Below are 16,323 nucleotides of genomic sequence, written 5' to 3' on the forward strand. Positions count from 1 at the left end.
TCCACTTCTCAGGTATTTTACTCTGCCCACTTCTCAGGCATTTTACTCTGCCCACTTCTCAGGTATTTTACTCTGCCCACTGCTCAGGCATTTTACTCTGCCCACTTCTCAGGCATTTTACTCTGCCCACTTCTCAGGCATTTTACTCTGCCCACTGCTCAGGTATTTTACTCTGCCCACTTCTCAGGTATTTTACTCTGCCCACTGCTCAGGCATTTTACTCTGCCCACTTCTCAGGTATTTTACTCTGCCCACTGCTCAATTATTTTACTCTAGCTATTTCTAAACTGAGAGTTAGTAAACTGCTGGGCATCTTCAGCCACCTTTCAATACCTAGTTGGCACCATCCTGCTCCCATAGGTGAAGATCCTAACCTGAAAGTTAATGTGAAGGGCAACAATCCCTCAAAGGATGGCAGAATTCAGCCCAGAGCACTTCCAAGGGGAGCACTCTCTGTGCCCTGGTAGTGAACCTTGATGCATCTCCAGACATATATCTTGGATTACTCGAGACAGATCCTCAATCTTTGACATTACAGGTCTGACCTAAACCCAAGAAAAATCAAAGCTGATTTAGCTAAGCATCAGATCTTGCCCCAGATCTCCAAATTTTACTGCACTGTCTCTGCCAAGACCATGGTCCTGTCACTCTGGAGCTGCTCAGCATACTATTAATGCATGGGGCTCTATACAGCACCTGTTAAAGATCCCTCCAAATCCTTCTTTTGCCACAGGGCTGACAATACCTGTGATAATCATTAGGTGGCTGGTATGCTGAGATGCCCACCTATTCCACTACTAAAGGATGTTTTATCTCTTCCTTATGATCTTCCACTGGCCTCCCTTTATAGAGACACAGCCTGTTGTCCCAAAAGCAGACATGTTCCCGAGGGTGGGAGCATGCTTTTGTGCTGCATTTGTAGAGTCTCTGTGACAGTAGGTGCTGGCACCATGCTCCAGAAGTTCATCATGCAAAAAAAAAGAGCCCAAAGCAGGTGTGCAGCAAGGCTCAACCAACCACTTCTCTCACTAGGCCCTTGCAGCTAGCCCAGAATTTTATGTGTGACCATCATCATGCTTGTACTCTCCAGAGAGTGCTCAGAAGTCATTCTGCCCTGTGCTCAGCACTGGTCAGGCCACACCTTGAGTCCTGTGTCCAGTTCTGGGCTCCTCAGGTTAGGAAAGATGTTGAGATGCTGGAAGGTGTCCAGAGAAGGGCAACAAAGCTGGGGAGGGGTCTGGAGCACAGCCCTGTGAGGAGAGGCTGAGGGAGCTGGGGTTGCTTAGCCTGGAGAAGAGGAGGCTCAGGGGAGACCTTCTTGCTGTCCCCAACTCCCTGAAGAGAGGTTGTAGCCAGGTGGGGGTTGGTCTCTTCTCCCAGGTACCCAGCACCAGAACAAGAGGACACAGTCTCAAGCTGTGCCAGGGGAAGTTTAGGCTGGATGTTAGGAAGAAGTTCTTCCCAGCAAGAGAGATTGGCCATTGGAATGTGCTGCCCAGGGAGGTGGTGGGGTCGACATCCCTGCCGGTGTTTAAGGAAAGCCTGGACGAGGCACTCAGTGCCAGGGTCTGGTTGACTAGTTAGGGCTGGGTGATCAGTTGGACCTGATGATCGTGGAGGCCTCTTCCAACCTGGCTGATTCTGTGATTCTGCAAGGTGGGGACCTCCACCCTCCTGGACGGAGGCCCTCTGCAGAGAGCTCACGGAGTGCAGAACAAGCGGAACCCACAGGAGATGCTCTGACGAGGGCCCCGAGGCCCGGCTGCACGCCCCTGGTTCCGGACTGCCTGGGACTTGCGCTTCGCTGCCTCTGTGAGGTTCCTTTTGACGGCTGCGGAGCGGAGCGGAGCGGGCTGACAGGAGAGCGCTGCCGGCTACAGGACTCGCCCCGCCGGCCCGGAAGCGCAGGCCCGCGCCCCGGTCCGCCCGCGCCCCGGTCCGCCCGCGCCTCGGTCCGCCGCCGCCGCGCTCCGGCCGCCGCCCTCGCTCTGCCACCACCGTTCCGCTGGAGAAGGCGCCGGACGCGGGAGCCGTAGCGGGGCGGCAGGAAGTGAGGGGCTGCTGCGCTCCGCTGGCTGTGTTATGCGAGAGCGCTCCCGCCCCCGGGGCCGACGAGAAGCGGGCGCCAGCGGCAGCAGCGCGGGGCGGGTGGCGTCGCCCCGGAGAGAGCGGTGCGGGGCGCCAGCGGCGGGCGGCGGCCGCAGGCTGGCGATGGAGGAAGGTGAGGGGGGCGGCGGCGCGTGTGTCACCTTTATCCTCCTCCGCCGCGGCCGAGCGGGAGGGGTTGTGGGGTGCTCCGTTCTGCGCCCGGACGGGCCCTCTGAGGGGCCGGGGCTGCCTTAGGCCGCGGCGCTGGAGGGAGGGCGGTGCGGCCCCGGCCGGTGCCTGCCGGGCTGGGCTGGGCTGGGCTGGGAGCTGGGGCCGGGGTCGCTGGTCCCGGCGCAGGTCGGCAGCGGGGCAGCGGCTGGGCCCCGCGGTGGTGTATCAGGGTACGTGCCGGGGTAGGGATGCAGGTACGGAGGTAAACCGCCCGCCCGCAGGACACGAAGCCGCCTGCCGGACCCGGAGTCGCCTGCCCTGCCCGGCAGCGCAGGTCCCACCGCTCCAGCGGCTGGCGCCGGCCGCACCGAGGCGCCCTCGGCGGACCCCCCGGGCCGCGCTGGCCAGGCCTGCTTGCCGGCCCAGGGCAGCCCATCCGTGGCAGCAGCTAGCAGGAGGACGCTGGGTGGATGGGAGCCCAGAAACCTGGAGTCTGTTTCTCTTCCCCCGCCCGGCACTGCCTCTGTACACAGCACCCCGGGGCAGCATCTGTCGGCTCCGGATGCGTTTTGGTTGGCATCCTCTCCGTTTTCCCCTTCCTCTATTTCTGTCTGTCTCTTCTCTCGTTTCGCTTTTAGCACAAGCATTTTTCACCAGGTCTCTCCCCTTTTTGGGGCTAGGAGATGACATTTATTCCTCATAGGGCAACCAGCAGAAACAAGACCGTAAGTAAGCACCCAGAGAGAGGTGCAAGAGCATCACAAGCATATGTGATGCTGTCCCATGGCATGGTCCAACCTCCCAGCTGTTTGCAGTGCGGGTACTTCCCGAGCTGAACGTGGTTTCTCTGCACTTAGTGGTCTTGGGTTGTTTGTCCCCCACAGATGTGTCCATCTCTTCTTTAATCTCTGTAAATTCTTCATTTACAGAACATTCCTTGGGGAGGAGTGGTCTGCAAGAAGGTGAAGTACAATGAACTGGTTCCTCTTAGCCTGACTCACTGGGTTTGTTTGATAGCTTCTTGTTCCAGTGTTAGAAAAGAAGGTGAATCACTGCCTCTGTTCAGCCTGTTTGTTTACTTCACTAGCTTGTAGACCTCTGGAACGTTTCTGTTGGTCATCCTCTCTTTCCAGACTGAGGCATCCTCAACTTGCTTCTTTGTTCCTTATGTGGGAGCCATTGCACACCTTTGATCATCCTTGTGGCCCTTCTCTGGATGGTTCCCAGCCCTGCCTTACCCTTCTGTAGATGAGAGGACAAAGAATTGCAGACAGTGCTCAATCTGCAGGTGAAACTTGGGTTCATATCGTGGCACACAGGAGCAGTGAGTTGTGCTTTTCTGCAGTGGCTCCAGGGTGAGAAGTGGAATGCATGTTGTCTGAAGAAGAGTTGGAAGAAAATCTACAAGGGGTTTAACAGGGTACTAGAAAACACTCTCAGGTGACAAACTGCATGTGCTGGATAGGGAGGTGCTAGAGGCTCTGTCATCAGTTCAAAACCCAAGCCTGTTTTCATTTGTTGCCTTCTTTGACTGTCATTTCAACCCCACTTAAAGGAAAAGTGGAAGTAACATTTTCCTTGTTGGAGGCAGCTGCGAATAGAATAGAATAGACCAGGTTGGAAGAGATCTTCAAGATCATCGTGTCCAACCTATCATCCAACACCACCTAATCAACTAAATGAAACAGAAGCAGCATATTTGAGCCTTTGGTGTTGCTCTGAGGGAGGGAGTCTGTTGAGCAGCCTTCACAACAGAGGTGATGATCAGTTTGCTGACTGAGAGGTAGTTGTTTCAGAATTAGGATTGGAAATTGCTCTTTCCTGGGGAGTTTTCCATTCCTGCTGCTAACTCTGGGTTTTGGAAGCGTGCTTTATTGGTGATGTGAGTCACTTACCTGCCAGAAAAGTCAAGGAAATTCTATTTTCTTCCAATGTTCTCACTGCTGTTGCTTTGGTGATGACTGAAATGCCAAGGGCAGACAGTTGTCTTTCCAAGCACACATCTGCCCGTACAGGTGACCAGAGAAAATGGTCTGCTTTGGAGAGGACCTCCAAAGGTCATTCAGTCCAACCCCCTCTGAGGTCAGCAGGGGCATCCTCAACTAGATCAGATTGCCTAGAGCCCTGTCAAGCCCCACCTTGAATGTCTCCAGGTATGGGGCCCCCACCACCTCCCTGTGTCACCTGTGGTCCAGGATGTCTCCCCCTGATTTATTTGATGTGGTACAAGTGATTTTTAATTGCAGTGCACTCAGTGGTTGCATTGCTGATTAACTTCATGTACATAGTATCATTGTATCAGTCAGGGTTGGAAGGGACCACAAGGATCATCTAGTTCCAACCCCCCTGCCATGGGCAGGGACACCCCACACTAGATCAGCCTGGCCACAGCCTCATCCAGCCTGGGTTTAAACACCTCCAGGGACAGGGCCTCAACCACCTCCCTGGACAACCCATTCCAGGGCTTCACCACGCTCATGGGGAAGAACTTCCTCCTCACCTCCAGCCTGAATCTCCCCACCTCCAGCTTCATTCCATTCCCCCTAGTCCTATCACTCCCTGAGATCCTGAGCAGTCCCTCCCCAGGACATGACATGAAGACTTACTGATGTGTATTTTATTTCAGATTGACATTTGCAGTTGTGATACTGAACACTAAACCTGGTTTTGTTTAATGCCTTTCCAGTTCTTGCCTAAGAAGGCAGACCATTTTATGTTCATTCCATGACAAATGTTCTCACTGAGATCTTGCTCTGAAAATCCTGTTAAAACAGAAATGCAGGTGTCCTGATACAGGCAGACACCACTTCAAGTTTATTCCAGAATACAGAATTAACCAGGTTGGAAAAGACCTTTGAGATCATTGAGTCCAACCCATCACCCAACACCATCTGATCAACTAAACCATGGCACCAAGTGCCTCATCCAGGCTCTTCCTAAATGCTTCCAGGGATGGTGACTCCACCACCTCCCTGGGCAGCACATTCCAAAGGCCAATCTCTCTTGCTGGGAAGAACTTCCTCCTCACCTCCAGCCTAAACCTCCCCTGGCACAGCCTAAGACTGTGTCCTCTTGTTCTGGTGCTGGGTGCCTGGGAGAAGAGACCAACCCCCACCTGGCTACAACCTCCCTTCAGGGAGTGGTAGAGAGCAATGCGGTCTCCCCTGAGCCTCCTCTTCTCCAGGCTAAGCAACCCCAGCACCCTCAGCCCCTCCTCACAGGGCTGTGCTCCAGACCCCTCCCCAGCTTTGTTGCCCTTCTCTGGACACCTTCCAGCATCTCAACTTCTTTCCTAACCTGAGGAGCCCAGAACTGGACACAGGACTCAAGGTGTGGCCTGACCAGTGCTGAGCACAGGGCACAATGACCTCCCTGCTCCTGCTGGCCACACTGTTCCTGATGCAGGCCAGGATGCCATTGGCCTTCTTGGCCACCTGGGCACACTGCTGGCTCATGTTCAGCTGCTGCCAACCAGCACCCCCAGGTCCCCCTCTGCCTGGCTGCTCTCAGCCACTCTGACCCCAGCCTGTAGCACTGCCTGGGGTTGTTGTGGCCAATGTACAGAACCTGGCACTTGGATGTGTTCAATCTCCTGACCTTGGCCTCTGCCCATCTGCCCAGCCTGGCAAGGTCCCTCTGCAGAGCTCTCCTGCCCTCTAACAGATCAACTCCTGCCCCCAGTGATTTCACAGAATGGTTTAGGTTGGAAAAGTCCTTTAAGATCATCGAGTCCCAGCCCTTAACCCAGCACTGCCAGGTCACCACTAAATCATGGCCCTCAGCAGTGCATCTATGCTTTGAAACCCCTCCAGGGATGAGGACTCCACCACTGCCCTGGGCAGCCTGGACCAAGCCTTGACAGCCCTTTTGGGGAAGAACTTGTTCCTCATGTCCAGCTTAATTTATGTTACTAACTCTAGTTTCTATCTTTTGGTTTTAAGAGTTGGGAGTTAAAAGTAGACTGAGTTAGACTCAATATACAAAGTAAATAAAAGCTGTGTTGTGGGATGTGATGCCTGGAGCAGGACAGGGGGGGAATGTATTTGCTTTATGCAAGATTTCCCCTATGAATAAGAGGCAGCTCTCTCTAAAAGGAATGGCCTAGCCCCATTCCTGTGTCACGGGGATGTGCTCAGTTCACTGCTGCACTACAGCAGCCTGAAACTGGGGTGAGAGCAGAATGGAGTTGGCATCAATTTCTCCCAGGGCCTCTATCAACTCACCCAAACTACTGCTTTCCTTTGTTTGTGTCATACATTCATCAGGGAGTCAACCAGTTGCCTCCCAGTTTGGGATCTGGGCAATTCCAGAGTGTATTCTCTATGACTTTTGTAGGGAACAGGAGTTGATTTCTGCATTGTTGTCTTGTTATTTCTGTTAGGCATAGGGCGAACTTTGAGTCCTTTTTGACACCCTCATGAGGTTCAACAAGACCAAAGGCAAGGTGCTGCAGCTGGGTCAGGGCAATCCCAGGCACTGATATAGGCTGGGCAGGGTCTGGCTTGAGAGCAGCCCTGAAGAAAAGGCCTTGGGGGTGCTGGGGGAGGAGAAGCTCAACAGGAGGCAGCAGTGAGAACTTGCAGCCCAGAGAGCCAAGCTGAGCCTGGGCTGCAGCATGAACAGACAGCAGCCCCACACACCTCACTGCTCTAATTGCTACTAGCAGGTAGCACTCAGAAGGTCATTGTACCAAGATAAACTGAATGTAGAGTATTTCAATCATGTCCATGAGTACTTTATCTTCCCAGGTTTGTAGCTATAAGAAGCAGTGCTCTAAGTTACTTTCTGACCTCCATTAGTATAGATACATCCTGGGCAGCAGCAAGAGAAGCATGGCCAGCAGGGCCGGGGGGGGATTCTGCCCCTCTGCTCAGCTCTGCTGAGACCACAGCTGGAGCTCTGTGTCCAGTTCTGGAGCTCCTGTGACAGGAAGGATCTGGAGGTGCTGGAAGGTGTCCAGAGAAGGGCCACAAGGATGAGCAGAGGGCTGGAGCTGCTCTGCTCTGGAGACAGACTGAGGGAGCTGGGGCTGTTCAGTCTGGAGAAGAGAAGGCTCCCAGGAGACCTCATTGTGGCCTTGCAGTATCTGAAGGGGGCTACAAGAAAGCTGGGGAGAGACTTTTGAGGGTGTCAGGGAGTGATAGGACTGGGGGGAAGGGAACAAAACTAGAAATGGGGAGATTGAGATTGGATGTTAGGAAGAAGTTGTTCCCCATGAGGGTGGTGAGAGACTGGCACAGGTTGCCCAGGGAGGTGGTGGAAGCCTCCTGCCTGGAGGTGTTTGCAGCCAGGCTGGCTGTGGCTGTGAGCAAGCTGCTGTAGTGTGAGGTGTCCCTGGGCATGGCAGGGGGGTTGGAACTGGCTGAGCCTTGAGGTCCCTTCCAGCCCTGACAGTTCTGTGATTCAACTCTGCTGTGGCACCGAATCAGTAGCCGTCACCGCCCGTTTCTCAGGGTGCAGTTTTAGGTGTTGTGCTGCCATAACATTAGAAAACCCACCAAAAAGTAACAAAATGTGTCTTCAGGGGCAGCAGACCTGCGACAGAGAAAGAAGCAAAGCTGCACAGGATCTGACAAAATGGCTCCAGAGGAGGGAAACAAAGAAAACTCAAAGCCGGGAAGGTCGCCAAAATGTAAGCTGCAGAGTTTTGAGCCAACTGCTGATCTTTATTGTTTGATGATTTGGGTCTTTTGGTTTGTTTTGTGTTTTCATGATTCTTTTATATTTTATGGGAAAACATTGGTGGCCCAGTAATTTATAGCAGAGTTATTTTGGGCATAGGTGGTGGGGGTGGGGTGGTGGGATTTGTTGTAATGTTTGGAGACAACCCGAGTAGAATTCTCCAGGAATGACATTTTCTGTGTTGCAGAGTGAAATGGGAGCCCCTGGATTGTTTCAGGTTGCAGGAGGAGAGGAGAGGGGAGAGGCAGAGGGGGTCAGAATCTTACTGCTGTTGCTGTTGGAGGACAGAGAAACGTTTTAATTGCTCCAGGAATGGTCTCTGGGTTGGGAAGCTGAGAGGCATGGAGTGATGCTCTTGCAGCTTTTCAAGAAGCAGAATTAAAACCAAGTGCAAAGTTTGGCAGCTTGATGAGCAGTTTGCCTTGTGGAGTCTCCTTCTCTGGAGACTTTCAAGGCCTGTCTGGATGTGTTCCTGTGTGACCTGAGCTAGATTGTATGGTCCTGCTCTGGCAGGGGGGTTGGACTCAATGATCTCTTTGGGTCCCTTCCAACCCCTGACATCCTGTGAGCCTGAGAACTCCTGTCTTGAAAATGAATAGCAGCTTGAAGGAGCTACAGGTATCACAGTCTCACAGTATCACTAAGGTTGGAAGAGACCTCAAAGATCATCAAGTCCAACCTGGCACCACAGACCTCATGACTAAACCATGGCACCAAGTGCCACATCCAATCCCCTCTTGAACACCTCCAGGGATGGGGACTCCACCACCTCCCTGGGCAGCACATTTCCAATAGCCAACAACTCTCTCAGTGAAGAACTTTCTCCTCACCTCCAGCCTAAACTTACCCTGGCACAGCCTGAGACTGTGTCCTCTTGTTCTGATGCTGGTTGCCTGGGAGAAGTGACCAACCCCCACCTGGCTACAACCTCCCTTCAGGGAGTTGGAGACAGCAAGAAGGCCTCCCCTGAGCCTCCTCTTCTCCAGGCTAAGCAACCCCAGCTCCCTCAGCCTCTCCTCACAGGGCTGTGCTCCAGACCCCTCCCCAGCTTTGTTGCCCTTCTCTGGACACCTTCAAGTGTCTCAATGTCCTTCTTAAACTGAGGGGCCCAGAACTGGACACAGGACTCAAGGTGTGGCCTAACCAGTGCTGAGCACAGGGCACAATGACTTCCCTGCTCCTGCTGGCCACACTATTTCTGACACAGGCCAGGATGCCATTTGCCTTCTTGGCCACCTGGGCACACCGCTGGCTCATGTTTAGGCAGCTGTCAATCAGCACCCCCAGGTGAAGCAGGCACCCATTGAGTGGTTTTGGTAGAATTCAGATTCCTTCCTCTTGCATTAAAAAACAGAATGGAGAATAGAATGTCTCAGAATTGAAGGACACTGAGACACTTGAGGGTGTCCAGAGAAGGGTAATGAGGCTGGGGAGGGCTCTGGAGCACAGCCCTGTGAGGAGAGGCTGAGGGAGCTGGGGTTGCTTAGCCTGGAGAAGAGGAGGCTCAGGGGAGACCTTCTTGCTGTCTGCAACTCCCTGAAGGGAGGTTGTAGCCAGGTGGGGGTTGGTCTCTTCTCCCAGGCAAGCAGCACCAGAACAAGAGGACACAGTCTCAAGCTGTGCCAGGGGAAGTTTAGGCTGGAGGTGAGGAGAAAGTTCTTCACTGAGGGTCATTCGTCATTGGAATGTGCTGCCCAGGGAGGTGGTGGAGTCATCATCCCTGGAGGTGTTCAAAATGGGATTGGATGTGGCACTTGGTGCCATGGTTTAGTTGATTAGATGGTGTTGGGTGGTGGGTTGAACTTCCTGGTCTCTGAGATCTTTTCCAACCTTATTGATTCTGTGACTGTGATTCTGTGACTCTGATGTGGTAATGCCACCTCTTTCTGTTCATGCTTGTGGTGTTCTGGGTAAAATCTAAAGTTTGTTCTCTCTAATTGGGAGACTCTTCTTGGAATTCATTGTAAAATGAGGCTGAGCAGAGTGGGGAGAACTCTGCAGCGTGGTGGTGTTATTTTGTCTGGGAGGCCTGTGAAGCCTGGCAGCTGGGGCAGAGAGCTGCAAGACAGGCATTGTAACAAAGCAGTTCTCAGCCTCTGTGTGCTGCTGAGGGTGTGATAGTTGTGCTGGCAGTGAAGTTTGCCTGCTGCTCAGAGCTGAGTCAGGTGCAGGGCACCCTGTTTGTTTCTTGCTGCCCTGCAGTGGTTTCAGCTTCCTCGCTGTCCCTTTTGCAGATGTGGCGGTGCAGCGCTTTGCAAAGCTGTTCTTTGGCTGCCTGGCTGCAGTCACCAGTGGGATGATGTATTCTGTGTACCTCTCCACCTACCATGAGCGGAAATTCTGGTTTTCCAGCAGGCAGGTAAAGCAACAAAACCCCAAATTGTGTCCTTGAACTCAAAGCTTATCCCTGCCAGGCTGCAATTACTTGCTTGCGGAGCCCCATGTCATTCTGCTCAGGCCTTTGTCTTTGGTACAGTCTCTCTGCTGGTTCTCTCTCCCTCCCTCCTTCTCCCTTCTCTCCCTCCTTCTCCCTTCTCTCCCTCCTTCTCCCTTCTCTCCCTCCTTCTCCCTTCTCTCCCTCCTTCTCCCTTCTCTCCCTCCTTCTCCCTTCTCTCCCTCCTTCTCCCTTCTCTCCCTCCTTCTCCCTTCTCTCCCTCCTTCTCCCTTCTCTCCCTCCTTCTCCCTTCTCTCCCTCCTTCTCCCTTCTCTCCCTCCTTCTCCCTTCTCTCCCTCCTTCTCCCTTCTCTCCCTCCTTCTCCCTTCTCTCCCTCCTTCTCCCTTCTCTCCCTCCTTCTCCCTTCTCTCCCTCCTTCTCCCTTCTCTCCCTCCTTCTCCCTTCTCTCCCTCCTTCTCCCTTCTCTCCCTCCTTCTCCCTTCTCTCCCTCCTTCTCCCTTCTCTCCCTCCTTCTCCCTTCTCTCCCTCCTTCTCCCTTCTCTCCCTCCTTCTCCCTTCTCTCCCTCCTTCTCCCTTCTCTCCCTCCTTCTCCCTTCTCTCCCTCCTTCTCCCTTCTCTCCCTCCTTCTCCCTTCTCTCCCTCCTTCTCCCTTCTCTCCCTCCTTCTCCCTTCTCTCCCTCCTTCTCCCTTCTCTCCCTCCTTCTCTCCCTCCTTCTCCCTTCTCTCCCTCCTTCTCCCCCTCCCTCCTTCTCCCCCTCCCTCCTTCTCCCCCTCCCTCCTTCTCCCCCTCCCTCCTTCTCCCCCTCCCTCCTTCTCCCCCTCCCTCCTTCTCCCCCTCCCTCCTTCTCCCCCTCCCTCCTTCTCCCCCTCCCTCCTTCTCCCCCTCCCTCCTTCTCCCCCTCCCTCCTTCTCCCCCTCCCTCCTTCTCCCCCTCCCTCCTTCTCCCCCTCTCTCCTTCTCCCCCTCTCTCCTTCTCCCCCTCTCTCTTTCTCCCCCTCTCTCTTTGTGTTAAAGCACTTCTCCTGCTTACAGTAGGCTTACCTTGTCATGCTTTTGTATGTTTTTCCATGCCATTCTTCCTAAAATTTGGAGAGGTTAAAAAAAAAACAGGAAGCATACTAGGAATGCATTAGCTGGACAACAGGAATACATGGTTTGGGATTTGTTTTAAAGAAGCTTATGTTGTGAAGTGTGGGGAGCTGACTGAAATTCAGGTTTGTGGATATGAAAGAGTCCAAAGAGTGGTGGTCAGTGGTGGCAAGTCCAGCTGGAGAGATGTAACCAGTGGAGTCCCACAGGGATAAGTCCTGTTCAACATCTTCATGAGGGGTCAGACAGACAGGCTGATCAACCTGAAGGCTGTGTGACCATTCAGTGAGACCTGCACCGACTGAGAGCTGAGCAGGGAGGAACCTACTGAGGTTCAACAAGGATCAGTGCAGAGTCCTGCACCTGGGGAGGAAGAATAAACTGCAGCAGCACAGGCTGGGAGGGGATCTGCTGGAGAGCAGCCCTGGGGAGAAGGAGCTGGGAGTGCTGGTGGACAACAAGTTCTGCATGGGATAGCAATGTGCCCTGGGGGCCAAGAAGGCCAAGGGGATCCTGGGCTCCATTCAGAGGAATGTGTCCAGGGAGGTTCTCCTCCCCCTCTACTCTGCCCTGGGGAGACCTCACCTGGAATATTGCATCCATTTCTGGGCTCCCCAGCTCAAGAGGGACAGGGATCTGCTGGAGAGAGTCCAAGGGAGGGCTGCAAGGATGCTAAAGGGACTGGAGCACTGCCTGAGGAGGAGAGGCTGAGAGCCCTGGGGCTGTTTAGTCTGGAGAGGAGAAGGCTGAGAGGGGATCTGATCAATATCTATCAATATCTGAGGGCTGGGGGTTAAGAAAGAGGGCACAGGCTCTGCTCAGTTGCACCCTGGAATAGGACAAGTGGCAGTGGATGGAAACTCCAGCACAGCAGGTTCCACCTCAACATGAGGAGGAACTTCTTCACTGTGAGGGTCACAGAGCACTGGAACAGGCTGCCCGGAGAGGTTGTGGAGTCTCCTTCTCTGGAGCCTTTCCAGCCCTGTCTGGATGTGTTCCTGTGTGACCTGAGCTGGATTCTATGATCCTGCTCTGGAAGGGGGCTTGGACCAGAAGATCTCCGGAAGTCCCTTGTCCATCCCCCCTGCACTCAGCAGGGACACCTCCAACTATAGCAGGCTACTCAGGGCTACATCCAGTCTGATCCTGAATGTCTCCAGGGATGAAGCCTCAACCACATCCCTGGGCAGCCTGTTCCAGTATTTCACCACTTTCACTGTGCAGAACTTCCTCCTGATGTCTAACCTACATCTATTCTATGGTCCTGCTCTGGCAGGAGGGTAGGACTGGATGGTCTTTGGAGATCCCTTGGGGCTGTTCAGTCTGGAGAAGAGAAGGCTCCCAGGTGACCTCATTGTGGCCTTCCAATATCTGAAGGGGGCCTACAAGAAGGCTGGGGAGGGACTGCTCAGGATCTCAGGGAGTGATAGGACTAGGGGGAATGGAATGAAGCTGGAGGTGGGGAGATTCAGGCTGGAGGTGAGGAGGAAGTTCTTCCCCATGAGAGTGGTGAAGCCCTGGAATGGGTTGTCCAGGGAGGTGGTTGAGGCCCTGTCCCTGGAGGTGTTTAAGGCCAGGCTGGATGAGGCTGTGGCCAGGCTGATCTAGTGTGGGGTGTCCCTGCCCATGGCAGGGGGGTTGGAACTAGATGATCCTTGTGGTCCCTTCCAGCCCTGACTGATACTATGATACCTTGACATCCTGTGAGCCTGTGACAGTACCCTGTGGAACTTGTGCTGACTTACAACGTGGATTTGAGTTGATCTGATTCCAAGCATGCTTGCTGAGTCCCAGAGAGCATTCCAAGCACGCTTGCCGAGTTCTAGGGAGCATTCTATACCTGACAGAGGTGCTGTGAGGATGGAGGTTTGGTGGAAGATGTAAAGTGGAGTCACAGCCAGGTGCTGTATGGCAACACCAGGCTGCAAATACGCAGTCTTCTGTGGGGAGAGATTGCAAGGGGTGAATGTTTTATTCTCTGTTTCTGTGTTCTAGGAACTTGAACGGGAAATCACCTTTCAGGGTGACAGTGCCATTTATTACTCATTCTATAAAGAACTGCTGAAGGCTCCTTCCTTTGAAAGAGGTACAAACCCCCTTTGTTTTGTTAACCTTGAAAAGTCTCTTGTGCCTTTTGGAGTCAGCAAAAAAAAACTCCTGCAGGCTGTGGAGAGTGAGTTTTTTCAGCCTCCTCTGTAGGTATGTGGGTCAGGTAATTAAGCACTGCATGCTGTCCTAACTTTTCAGTGCCTTTTAAAGCCCTAAGAGTTAACCATCCTCTGTTCCAGCAGATTGCTTTTTAATCAGTGCTCTGAAACAGGATTAGCATTGCTCTCCTGTTGCCCCATGTGGAAGTTACTGCTGGGTTTGCCTATGCTACATAGTAAATGCTGGGTCATTTATGTTTAGTGCCATGGTTTAGTTGATGAGATGGTGTTGGGTGATAGGTTGGACTTGATGATCTTGAAGGTCTTCTCCAGCCTGGTTAATTCTAATTCTAATTTGGGAATTGGGGGGGTGGGGAATGGAAATTTCCATGTTCCATCCTTTTTCAGAGGATGGAACAGCTGCATCCTGCTCATCCCTGGTAGATCTTTGTCTCACTCCTTAAGAGCCTCCTGGGAAGATGATCTGTAGGTAACTGTTTAAAGGGCTGCACTGGTATGTTACTGATAAAACTATGCTTCAGCTGGTTAGTTTTGGGTCTTCTATTTAAAGGCCAGCCCCAAAAGGTGGTAATACCTTTGATGCTGAGTCAGTGGGGTGGAGTGGCATCTGGCACAGAAATGTCTCCTTTCTTTAACATTAAGAGAGGTGAATCAATCAGTAAGGATCAGATCTGTTTCTCCCTTTCACTTCATCTAAGACCAGCCATAGTAAGTGGTCCCAAGAACACTCCATTCCTTTTGTCCACAGGTGTTTATGAGTTAACCCACAACAACAAGACCATATCACTGAAGACAATCAATGCAGTCCAGCAAATGACTTTGTACCCGGAGCTGATCGCCAGTGTTTTGTATCAAGCCTCCGGCAGCGAAGTAGGTGCATTTCTCCTGCTTCCTGTGATGGCTTTATGAGGGGGAGTGTGTGTGTGTGTGTGTGTGTGTGTGTGTGTGTGTGTGAAAGACTTTCTATGCCATTTTTGTTGAGTGAATTCAGCTAAACCTCTCACCAGGTCCAGGTTCTCCTCTATTCAGATCAGGCTCTGGCATAGGATTTTGGGAGGGGGGTTTATATGTGCGCTGAACTTTTCTGTCTGTTATTCTTTACTCCTACAAACTGCTTATAAATGTAGAGAGTGTCTGTGCTAGCCATTAAAAACAGGAAACTTAGCTCCTTTGGAATGCAGAAGGATCTTACAGCAGTACCTGTCTCTAACCAGAGAAAAGGGAAAAGCACTTTTGCAGATAAGCCTTTTGTCTCTTTCTGCTCTGCTCGGGCTTTGTTCTGCTTACGCTGCACACTTCTGTCCCCTCTCATTTATCTTCCTTATTTTGTTATTTGCTTATTTTGGAACCATTTTGGCCACATCTTTACTTCTTCAGGTTCCTCCCCTACATAACTTCCTCCAGGAGTCCAGACTTATTAAGCCTGACACATACAATGCCCATGCTAAAGCAAATAGAGAAAGCAGGGCACAAGCAAGCCGAGCCCCGAAGCGTGCGCTTCGTTCACGCTGCTTCGTTCTCCCCGAGCCCAGAACAAAACTAGCATGCTTGAACCTATCTAGAATAACAGGAGCTGTCCCTTGCATTCTTGAGCCTTCCTAGAATAGGAGCTGTCTCTTGTTTGTAAAGCATCTAGCAGACTGTTAGCAGGATGCAAATAGTAACTAGTGATGGTTTCCCGCTTCAGCTCAGTTGCCGCTATGTCTCTTCGTTTTTATTTGTGATTTCAGGAAGTTATTGAGCCAGTGTATTTCTACATTGGTATAGTTTTTGGACTGCAGGGAATTTATGTGACTGCATTGTTTGTAACCAGTTGGGTTATGAGTGGGACTTGGCTGGCAGGAATGCTGACTGTAGCATGGTTCATTATTAACAGGTAAGAAAACCATCTTTATACCGTCTAGTTTGTCAATAAGGCCTTTTGAAACAGTAGAGTGGCTTGAAATGCTGTCTGTTAAACTCTTGTGTTCTCCTCCTGAGAGCCAGGTCTTCTGCCCAATACAGAACACTCCCCAGAGCTGCACTGATTTCTCCTGGTACTTTTGTTAATGGAAAAGCCTCCTGTTGTCCCAACAGTCCCTGCTGCCAGCTGAGCTGCCTTTATGTCTGTGTGTGAGTACAGGAGGATTCTCACACAACTCCACTTTGCAAAAATAATCCCTCAGAAGGTGCTGGCTTTATGCTGCTGGGGAATGAACCCAACACTTCTGCAGTTGCTGTAAACCAGAATTACTCTGTGGCCAGCTCTAAACACTTTGTTGCTTAGAAGGAAATGACCAAAGGCATTTTTGCTGATGATATTTTTTTTTTCTCAATTTGATTTTTGTAGTGGATTTTTGTGCAAGGTGGAATCCTCTCAGATGGTCCTGATCTCAAAGTTGTTGTATGTAAAAACATTTCTCTTGCAAGAAAATGTCCCTTCCCTCTAGGGAACACCACGTTAACAGAGAGCCTCACTCACTTGGGCAATGAAATCTTGTGTTTAGGTTCCTATTTGTCACCCAGCAGCTCTGTGAGCTGAAGAGCAAAGTGAAATCCTCTCAGATGATCCTGATCTCAAAGTTGTATTTTAAAAGAGTTCTCTTGCAAGAAAATGTCCCTTTAGGGAACACCACATTAGCAGAGAGCCTCACTCATGTGGCCAATGAAAGCTTGTGTTCAGACTCTTAATTTGTGACCCAGCAGCTCTATGAGCTGAAAAACAAAGGGGAATCCTCTCAGATGATCCTG

General features: G+C 52.0%; 1 protein-coding gene across 5 annotated transcripts in view; it reads left to right on the forward strand.

The window, feature by feature from the left end:
• The first annotated feature begins 2,010 nt into the window (after window positions 1–2,010).
• DPY19L4 (dpy-19 like 4) overlaps window positions 2,011–16,323 on the forward strand; it is a 50,316-nt gene continuing 36,003 nt past the window's right edge. For 2 of the 5 annotated variants that reach the window (XM_068164342.1, XM_068164344.1), the window contains exons 1-7: window positions 2,011–2,221; window positions 3,189–3,221; window positions 7,784–7,891; window positions 10,176–10,300; window positions 13,421–13,511; window positions 14,342–14,463; window positions 15,324–15,469. In XM_068164342.1, coding sequence (XP_068020443.1) covers window positions 2,083–2,221; window positions 3,189–3,221; window positions 7,784–7,891; window positions 10,176–10,300; window positions 13,421–13,511; window positions 14,342–14,463; window positions 15,324–15,469 — 764 coding nt within the window. In that variant the 5' untranslated portion in view covers window positions 2,011–2,082. Of the gene's footprint in view, window positions 2,222–3,188; window positions 3,304–7,783; window positions 7,892–10,175; window positions 10,301–13,420; window positions 13,512–14,341; window positions 14,464–15,323; window positions 15,470–16,323 lie in introns of those variants that run through there. The other 3 variants (XM_068164343.1, XM_068164346.1, XM_068164345.1) reach the window with 3 other exon arrangements.

This window comes from Melanerpes formicivorus, unplaced genomic scaffold (assembly GCF_026170545.1).
Source record: "Melanerpes formicivorus ecotype bairdi unplaced genomic scaffold, bMelFor1.0.p_v2 SCAF_79, whole genome shotgun sequence".
NCBI lineage: Eukaryota > Metazoa > Chordata > Aves > Piciformes > Picidae > Melanerpes > Melanerpes formicivorus.